General features: G+C 41.4%; 1 gene segment (V, D, J or C); it reads left to right on the top strand.

Annotated features, from left to right (window-relative positions):
* Positions 1-6,626: 6,626 nt before the first annotated feature.
* Positions 6,627-9,447, top strand: LOC128618021 (immunoglobulin kappa variable 3-15-like). The segment is given in 2 exon segments: positions 6,627-6,772; positions 6,879-9,447. Coding segments are annotated over 2 exon segments (408 nt in total).
* Positions 9,448-10,491: the final 1,044 nt, after the last annotated feature.

Genomic DNA, 10,491 nt, shown 5'->3' with positions numbered 1-10,491 from the left:
TTCAGTGCGTACTTGGGTACCAGCCCCCTTTGTTTCTGTGGAACGTGACTCCCACGGAATCTCCAGCTGTAGACCAGTGGTTCAGGAGAAGAGAACAGGTCTGGTCTGACACACACCAACGCCTGAGTCAAACAGCAGCCACATACAAACACCTTGCTGACCGCCGCCGCAGTGAGCATCCCTGCTACCAACCCGGCGATAGGGTCTGGTTATCAACCAAAGACTTAAAGCAGCCTCATGGCTGCAGAAATCTCATGCCACAATACACTGGGCCCTTTAGGATCAGCAAACAGATCAACGACGTTACCTATCGTCTAGAGTTACCCCGACACAGCCGCGTAGCCCCATCATTTCACGTGTCCCGTCTCAAGCCGGTCGTCACCGGACCTCTAGCTACAGAGGTGCCCTCCGAAAGCCCTCCGGTTCCCATGGAAATTGAAGGCCAACCGACCTACTTAGAATACTTGAATATTTGGTTCAGTGGGTAGGCTATGGACCGGAGGAGCAGTGTTGGGTCCCGAGACAGGACATACTAGATCCGCTGCTCATCAATGATTTTCATGCAACTCACCCTAATCTTCCGAGTCCACGACCCCGGGGGAGGCCCAGGAGATCCTCGGCTCCCGGAGTGAGCCCTTTGGGGGGGGTTCTGTCATATCTCAGCCCTGCCAAGACTCAATTTCCCAGGAGGCAACACTCACTTCCAACATGGCTGCTGCAAACGACACCTCCCGCTCACGCATGCGCTCACCCTCCCCAGAGTTCTAAGCACACACCTGCAAGCCATTACAAGGACAATCACACCACAGTATTAGAGAGACTGTGGAAGAGAGGAGAGTTTGCGAAGTAATGTTCAGTTGACTTGTTTCTCTGTCATTTCCTAAGCTGTTTCTCGTACATTGACTAAGCTACCTTTTGACCAGTTTTTCCGCCCCTGACTTCGAGCTCTGCCTTGCCTCCTTTGTTTGTTTGACCGATTGCCTGATCCTCGCCTGTTTATCGACCACGAACTTTGACTGTCCCCTTTAGATATTTCTGCCTTGATTCCTGTCACCCGCGACTGCCTCCGCCCCCACCTACGGTACGTGACGGGATTTTAGTTTTTATGAGTAAGCAACTTAAAAACTTGTGTTTATTTTACAGATTATTAATTTAGTGTTAATTGAAAGTACATTTGATTTTAGAGGAAAAGATCATTTCTCTAACTCAATGCAGTTTGTTGGTTGAAACTAATTTCATTAAAAGTTGTCATGTTTTTGAGCCTAAACATTTGTTTTTAGTGTGTGTGTGCGTGCATGGTGCGTGCATGGTGCGTGCATGGTGCGTGCATGGTGCGTGCATGGTGCGTGCATGGTGCGTGCATGGTGCGTGCATATTTTTGGTTGGATGTGTATGGAAATTCATTATTTATTATTTCATCGGCCTTGTGTGTGTGTGTGGGGGGGGGGGAACGCAACAGATTGCTACAAACCTTTATTATATAAACTATGATCCATTTTTAACCTTCATCTGTTAAGATAATGACATAAGTGTAGACCATATGTAATATTATCTTTGGTATACATCTCTCAACATAATTATGATTGATGATGATGACCTTTGACCTGTTAAGAAAATGACAGTTGGTGATGACCTTTGACCTGCCAAGATAATTATAATTGCTGATGACCTTTGACCTAGACCTGTCAAAACCAATTAGTGTTATGGACCATACAAACTAAACCTCTCTCTACTGCATCTTCTTTTGTATTTTTTTCTGTTCTCCAGATTTTCCACATAAAAATCATGGCAGAAATAGGGAAGATGTTTTTCAGGGCAGAGGATCCAGGAAAAATACACAAATATTCCATATTGGACATACATAATTTCGAGTATGTATGCATGTTCAAAGTATTCAAACATATTCTTACAGAACGTATCGATTCATACGATTACACAATAAACCATTACAGTGAATACTTTAAGTCAAAAAGATGGTACAGGAATAATCTGAAAACATTTCTGTAGCAGGCATCCTTGTTCTGTTGTTTAAATCTGTTGACTAATGGTGATATCTGTTTGTAGTGAGAGCCCCTGTTCAGTACAAGAAGGGCTGAAATGCGTTCACACACCTCATCTCTTGTTGCATTCATGGACATTATCAAGGACACAGTATCATATCACAGACATCACAGTGACGATGAGGATAAACTGAGAACGTTGATGCACTGCAGTGCACTAATAGCTCCACGGAGATTCAGAACATCCTATTGAAAGACTGCAGCAGTACTTCGTGAATGATATAGGGGAAGGTAAACATGTTGCTGTTCTCTTTAGTGCCATGGGAGGAACTGCATAGCTTGACTGACACACACTGACCTGCCAAAAAGACTTTTGCAGATCTTCTACAAGTGATGCGAGAACATTTGTCACCCAAACCATTATTATTTGCAGACCATTTTCACTTATATGGCCGAATTAAAGAAGTTTAAAGAATTAAAAAGAACATAGAATTGTCAGTTTGGGGATGTGTTAAATGATGCGTTGCATAATTATCTGGTATGTGGAATACATCACGAAGGAAACAGGAAGAGACAGTTGACTTGGACAGATCTGATGCTTAAACAGGCATTTAAGAGACTGCTATGCCCATGGAAACTGCAGCTGAAGAAGCTCTCGCATTACAAAGTTACATAAAGGCTGGAAATGTAAATTAACTGTCATCAGAAACTTTTGACAAACAGTCAAGAGTTGGACCATCACCATTCTCATCGCGACCATCAACCATCACCCTTTTCATCTCAACCATCACCCATCACCCTTCTCATCTCAACCATCAACCATCGCCCTTCTCACCTCAACCATCACCCATCACCCTTCTCATCTCAAACATCAACCATCGCCCTTCTCACCTCAACCATCACCCATCACCCTTCTCATCTCAACCATCACCCATCACCCTTCTCATCTCAACCATCAACCATCATCCTTCTCACCTCAACCATCACCCATCACCCTTCTCACCTCAACCATCACCCTTCTCATCTCAAACGTCAACCATCACCCTTCTCATCTCAACCATCACCCATCAACCTTCTCATCTCAACCATCAACCTTCTTACCTCAACCATCAACCATCACCCTCTCATCTCAACCATCACCCATCACCCTTCTCATCTCAACCATCAACCTTCTTACCTCAACCATCAACCATCACCCTCTCATCTCAACCATCACCCTCTCATCTGAACCATCACCCTTCTCATCTCAACCATCACCCATCACCCTCTCATCTCAACCATCACCCTCTCACCTCAACCATCACCCTTCTCACCTCAACCATCACCCTTCTCACCTCAACCATCACCCATCACCCTTCTCATCTCAACCATCACCCATCACCCTTCTCATCTCAAACATCAACCATCACCCTTCTCACCTCAACCATCACCCATCACCCTTCTCATCTCAAACATCAACCATCACCCTTCTCATCTCAACCATCAACCTTCTTAGCTCAACCATCAACCATCACCCTCTCATCTCAACCATCACCCTTCTCATCTCAACCATCACCCATCACCCTTCTCACCTCAACCATCACCCATCTCATCTCAACCATCACCCTTCACCCTTCTCATCTCAACCATCAACCACCACCCTTCTCACCTCAACCATCAACCATCACCCTTCACCCTTCTCATCTCAACAATCAACCATCACCCTCTCATCTCAACCATCACCCATCACCGTTCTCATCTCAACCATCACCCTTCACCCTTCTCATCTCAACCATCAACCATGGCCCCCAAAGGGAAGGGAGTAAAGTTGGATATTTTTGGAGCTTCCTGTTCCATATCATCCTTGTCACCACAATAGCCAGACAAACAGGAACCGCCTCTCTGCATTTTTACAGAGTTTGAGGTGATACATGTTCCAGGTTACATTGTACCATGTTTCGGTGTCGCAGCTCACCTCATACAGCCTTAATAATGTCAGCATGTGAGAAAGTTAACACCATCGTGCCTTGCACTCCCCCCCCCCCCCACTGATTATTGTCACCTGATTGAAGGTGTTTCAGGGGATCATCAAGCTTCTGTTCCAGAGGTAAGTCCATGAGGAGACAGCAGCTTACCTAACACACCGTCCTGCTTTATTCCAACACCTCCTCCTCCTCTTTCTCAAAAACACACTATATACCTGGAAGTGTCTGGTGCTAGTTCCACACACTGCGTTACTGATCAGGACCCACCCAGTCCCCAGTGTTACACATGAGTTTATATGTTACACACCTTCAGTTATAGTGTTATAATAGTTAAGAGCAGCAGAGTTCACCCCATATAACCTGGGAATGTGCAATACAGTGGATTTACACATGTGCCCTTAAACACAGTGTTGATGTCTATTACTCACTGGATTTAATTATATTATAATAATTAATATGATAATAAAGTCATGTAAATTGCATTGATGTGTTTAGAGAGAGTGAAAGTGTTCAGTGTTTTGTGGATCTTTATAATAATCAATGTGAATGTGAACATACATGAGAAATGACAAATTAGGTATAATCAGTTTAATATAATTTAATATAATTTAAATCTGGATCTGATAAAACCGATATTTATCCTTATGTTTGGCTAAATTGTTAAATACTACACTTAAGTTACATGTGAGGAAAAAAATTATAATTCTTAGTCAGAAAAACACAGAAGTTCATTTTCAGTTTAAATTCAGTGTCCAGTTCTGACACCAAGTAGGAACAGATGAAGGAGATGACGACTCTTCCGTACTGTTAATATAAAATAAGTGTGCACTGTCAGTTTCCTCAACCATAAATCCTGCACTAAAGAAAGACATGAAAGCAGCTTCCTGCTCCACACCCAGCTAAACACACAGAGACAGTTTTAACCAGTAAAACTGAGAGATCAGTGAAGTGAGAGAGAGATTTACATGAAGACGGCTGAGTGATCCTCTTTCTCCCAGAATAGAGCAGCACTTTCACCAGATGTTCAACTTCCTTCAGCCAAACTCACTGAAGCACAACACACAGCACTGAATCTACAGCTAAACACACTCTCTCATCACACTGATAATGACTATTCACTCTAATAAAAGAACACACAATGTCCAAAATGAAGCTTTATTTCAGCAGAGCAAAACTACAGGAAGAGCAACAGGACAGTGAAGAGAGTAAAGACAGAAATGTCAGCATTGTGTAGAATTGAAACTCTATTGTAGATGGATGTGTAAGCAGCTCAGTGTTCAATTCTATCTTGGAGCTGTTAGACTTCACACTGGCTCTTTCTGAACGTGACCGGATGATCGACGTTGTCATGGGAGACCTTACAGACAAACTCCTCCCCCTTTTCCCAGAGCGCTTTGCTGAGGGTCAGGGTGCTGCTGCGTGTGTACCCGTCCTTCTTCTGTTCTTCTGCGCTGGTCAGAACCCCGTCCTTCACCTCTGAGCCGTCCACTGTCCAGCTCACCAGCGCCCCCTGTGGAGAGTAGGCAGACAGCAGGCAGAGCAGCGAGGCCGATCCCTCAGACAGCTGCAGAGAGGAGGGAGGGAGCAGAGACACGGAGGGCTTCACCGTGGGACCGGCTGGAGACCACAAACACACAATAAACACACATTTACACACGCTGACACAACATTTACTCATCACTGCTGATTCACATTACTGCAGTTCAGTAGAAACATCTGGAAACTTCGATGACCTTCAGCAGCATCTATAAACTCTACCCATAGACATAAAAACAGAACCTAACTCTAAATGAACAGAGACACATGGGGGGCTTCAATTCGGGAGCAGTTTCAGAATCAGAATCGGCTTTATTGCCGAACGCGTGCTCATACATACAAGGAATTTGTCTGGAGAAACATCAATCCATTTGGTTTAAAGTCTACTAACAAACAAAGAGAACATGTGGAAGCCATCAGCTTTAACTCCACACCACAATCCACCTTCTTTCTGATGTAGTGTTCACCCAGTTCTATTCAGTACTGTAACTGCATCCAGTAGTCACACTGTATTCCAACACTGAAACACTCAGTGAGTGTATTCTGTAAATGTTCTGAACTCCAACAGAGACAAAACCGGAAACTCTGCAGCAGCACAAACGTGTTCCAGCAGCAGGAGAACATTTACTAGTTACTCTTTACATCGTGGACCGAGCAGAACTTTGATCAGATTTATTCTGGTGTTGATACTCAGTGAAAAAGAATCACTAGACGCTGAACTCAAGGTGAATTTAAACAGCACAAACATCTGGATTTATTCTCTCACTTTTAACGATGTAATATAATCATTACAATCAACACAAACAAATAAATGTATTTAAGATACTGATTTTTTACACACTAACCTTCATAACAAACATTTACAATGATTCATTTTCAACTTTTCTAAAGTTTGTTCAATAATCAAATTAATAATAAAAATAAATCCATGAATTTATTCCATTTTAAATAAAGAAGAGAGACTTACTGACGATGAGTTTGGTTCCTCCACCGAAAGTCCACCACAGTGATACATTCTAATGAAGCCGTCGTACAAAAACCTCTGTTACACTACAGTGACCACACACACACACACACACACACACACACACACACACACACACACACGCACAGTTGTGGTGTTTGCATATGTGTGCTGTGTCAGTGCTGCACACACTTTAAGAGCTGTAGTGCTGATCAGAGTGTGTTCAGTCCTTTCAGAGCCACTGACACGCAGCACAATGATGATGGTACTGATTCTACTGCTGGGGACACTGGGACTCCTCGCTCACCGTGAGACTCTCTCTTTACTTTTATTATTCATACACATCATCACATCACTCTCACACTCATTACTACATTTGTTGACATTATTTTAACTCTGCATCCTTTTCTTTAGAGTCCTTTGGGGAAATCGTCCTGACTCAGTCTCCAGGATCTCAGTCTGTTTCTCCAGGACAATCTGTTACTCTCACCTGTAGAGCCAGTCAGACTGTTAGCAATGACCTCCAGTGGTACCTGCAGAAACCTGGAGAAGCTCCTAAACTCCTGATCTATAATGATGTTACACGTTTCACTGGGGTCCCTGATCGTTTCAGTGGCAGTGGATCTGACAGAGAATTTAGTCTAAAAATCTCTGGAGTTCAGGCTGAAGATGCAGGAGATTATTACTGTCAGCAGGATGAGACACGGCCGTACACACAGTGTTATAGCGTGGTACAAAAACCTCCCTCAGCTGTAGAGGAAGTGCTCTGACTCAGAAACACACACTGATCCGAGAACAGCTGCAGAGCTGCTAAAGCTGCACTCCACTGAACATCAACTACAAACCACTACAGCACTGAGAATTTTTCTCTTTTCACTGGATTTACCAGACAATTGTGTTCACATTAGGAATGTCCTATTTCACACCATGTACCAAAGATGTACAAGTTAGCACCTAAGGGTTCCAACAAGAAGGTTGTAATGTATTCCCCTTCTCTCAGCGCATATTGTGAGACTACGGTGGTGGATCTCTGACCCACTAGGAGGGCCTGGGGGCATTCTCCCCATAAGAAAATTTAGTAAGAAAATTGTGTACATTATAAAGTTAAATGCATCAATGTGGTCCACTTTGAGAGCAAAATTAAGAGGCTAGATCTATGGAGAACTTTGCGTTCTTGTAAAGAATTGTGTGCTCTACTAGTAGTTTGATCATGACATTGGTTGTATAGATATGAACGGTGATGACACGGTAAACAATTCACACCCATAAAGCCTGGTAAACGAGAGAGAGTTTAACGTAGTTCACAAACTTGACTAGAGCAAACAATTGAGGCATCAAAGAAATGGAGCATAAGTGGTTACCTGTGTTGAACTGGTTTATTTTTTAGAAAATATAAATATATACTGGATGAGGAGGACATGGTATTGATCAACTCTCCCTACGTCCCTATTGGAAAACTTTAATTTCCTGGGCTTTAAGTAAAAGAGTTCCAATGTCCTTTTGTGACTGACTTGGAGTGAGAGATGCTTTGCCATTATTATGAGAAGTGTAAAAATATTTTAGTTCATTATGAAACTGTGGCTGGACAAATTAGTCTGTGACGGGCCGCCGTAGTCTAGGTAATTAATGGGAAACACTGAATTTGCATTTTTAGGGGGCCCTTGGCTTCCGGGGGAGGTGGTTGCCTACCTTAGACTAGTGCTAAGTCTGCCTCTGGGTTTCAGTATGGTTCTCAGATTCACTAAACTAAGCATTCTCATGACACAGTTTCATAACTCGTTAAGTTGAACCAGATGTTCCTCATCAGGTCCTGTGGGCATTCACCTTAAAAAAGGGCAGATCTCACACTGGTTCAAATGCTTGTTGAAGCTGGAGTTGGACTGGATTTAGAATGTGTATTTTATGGCACAAGAGCAGATTATAATAATACTTTTGTTTGAAAAAAATCTAATATATAATAACAGCAAAAAGCAATACTTTCACTGTCACCAAGGCCAGTGACAACAAATAGTCAACTGTGTAAATGAGTAAGTTGTAGATGTTTTTATTTCAATTCACATGACACTTGAGGTAAAAGCAATTGCAATTGAAATAATTAGCAGTGCATTTTTTAAAAATTTCTAATTACAAATGTAGTCCAAACTGTGTTAAGGAATCTTGGCAGTAGATAAGAAAAAAATTATATATTAGATAAGGAAATAAGGAAGATAAAAATTATATTATACAAATTGGTAACAAACTTAATTAGTGCCCTGAATTTTATTTTATTCATGAGCATCCAGTTTCACACACTTGCATGGAATTTGTTAGGCATATGGGTCGTATGGGTCCTAATGTAATATTAGTTTAATGTAACCGTTCCAGCAAACGTTTAGTTGTGTTTCACTGTTGAGTCGGTGAGATCACAGAGACTGTTTGAATGAATTTGTTTCATAAGTTTTATTTTTTTATTTACTCCATGCAGATCATTATTTCTTTGTGTGAAACAGAAACACAAGTATTTTTGTTTTTAATCGGTAATCTGAGTTTAGTATGTGAGTGATGTCATGGCCAGTTGGAACGGCCTGTGACTGGAGAGAGCCAGGTATGTTTTTACAGCTCTCTGTAACAAAGGGTAAAAATGTGTTATATTAAGTGAGAATTAGAGTTAGTACCAATTACAGAAGTGTTATAAAGCTGGAATGAGTTTAGAGTGTGCGTTTAGAGCACGCCTTTTCCCAAGTAATACGAAAACATCATTCAGTGCATAGAATGTGTGTAGTTCTCAGTTAAACCTCAATAAAGATGTGTTTACAGTCATATGTGTGCCCTAGACAGTCAATGAACTTGAAGGTACTGTGTTAATGGGGCAGGGTTAATATGTTTTCTCTCATATACCCTTCAGCTGAAAGAACACTGATCTGAGCTGGTGTGTGTGTTTCCACTGTCCTGTGTTTAATAAACTGCAGGTATGCAACATTAAAAAAACACTATTTCACATAATTGAGACATACTGAATGGAAATGATTTTTTTTCCTATAAGTAGAATATCAATGTAAATTAATATGTATTGGTGGATTTATTTTATTTTATAACTGAATAGTGTGTTATGTGACTGTGTATACAGTATTCATGTGAAAAATATGTGTGAAGTCTGACACAAAAACAGATTGTTTATTATATAATAGTATTTATTGAAAAAACAGCGTCTCGGGAACGGCCTGTGACTGGAGCGAGTCAGCCAAGAGAACACTGATCTGAGAGTGTATGTGTGTTTCCACTGTCCTGTGTTTAATAAACTGCAGACGTGATTGGCCAATGAGGGTGGTGTTAGTGGTTCATCCACTACACAGATAGAGGAATGTTACAATCACATCCATCAACTCTTCCCAACAGCAAGTCAATCATTTTGTATTTTGTGCATTTGAGATGTACCGCAGTTTTAAATTCTCCACCTAAGTAGTTCATCAGATTCAAACCAGATGTGGGCAGTATGATGTCATGCCATGTCATCAATTGACAGGTCACACAGTGCAAACAGGCTCATCGGATTCATCATAAATTGGGTCAGCATGGTGTCCATATATCCATGATGCAAAATGCGGAAGAATATTTGATATTATGTAAAATATGGCAATGTTGAGACAATCAATTAACACATCTGGCAATGCAAATAGGAAGGAATTCCACTGTACATGGTTCAATGTGGCTCAAATCTCTTTTGTTTGTTTCAGTGATATAAGGTTTACTTGCTTCATAACAAATTTGGTCTGCATGATATCAAGTAAAAGTTGTTTATTTCACACACATTCTGTTACATTTATGATTCGATATTTAACTTGATTTGTGTAAGTGGGTCTATACTGGATCTGTGTGGAACACCCTGGTTAACTGGGACAGTGTGTGATCTAAATAGACCTCTAGAGACAAGATGGAGACTGTCACAGTGATACGATTTAGGTCACTTTAAATCAGTACCTGGATGTCCGATATATTTAATATTTTTCTGAAAATAGGTACTTAATCAGACAAAAGATTTGTTCCTAGG

The sequence above is a fragment of the Ictalurus furcatus genome, chromosome 14, assembly GCF_023375685.1.
Source record: "Ictalurus furcatus strain D&B chromosome 14, Billie_1.0, whole genome shotgun sequence".
In the NCBI taxonomy this organism is placed as follows: domain Eukaryota; kingdom Metazoa; phylum Chordata; class Actinopteri; order Siluriformes; family Ictaluridae; genus Ictalurus; species Ictalurus furcatus.
The sequence above is the reverse complement of the archived record's forward strand: the minus strand, read 5'-3'. Positions and strand labels throughout refer to the sequence as shown.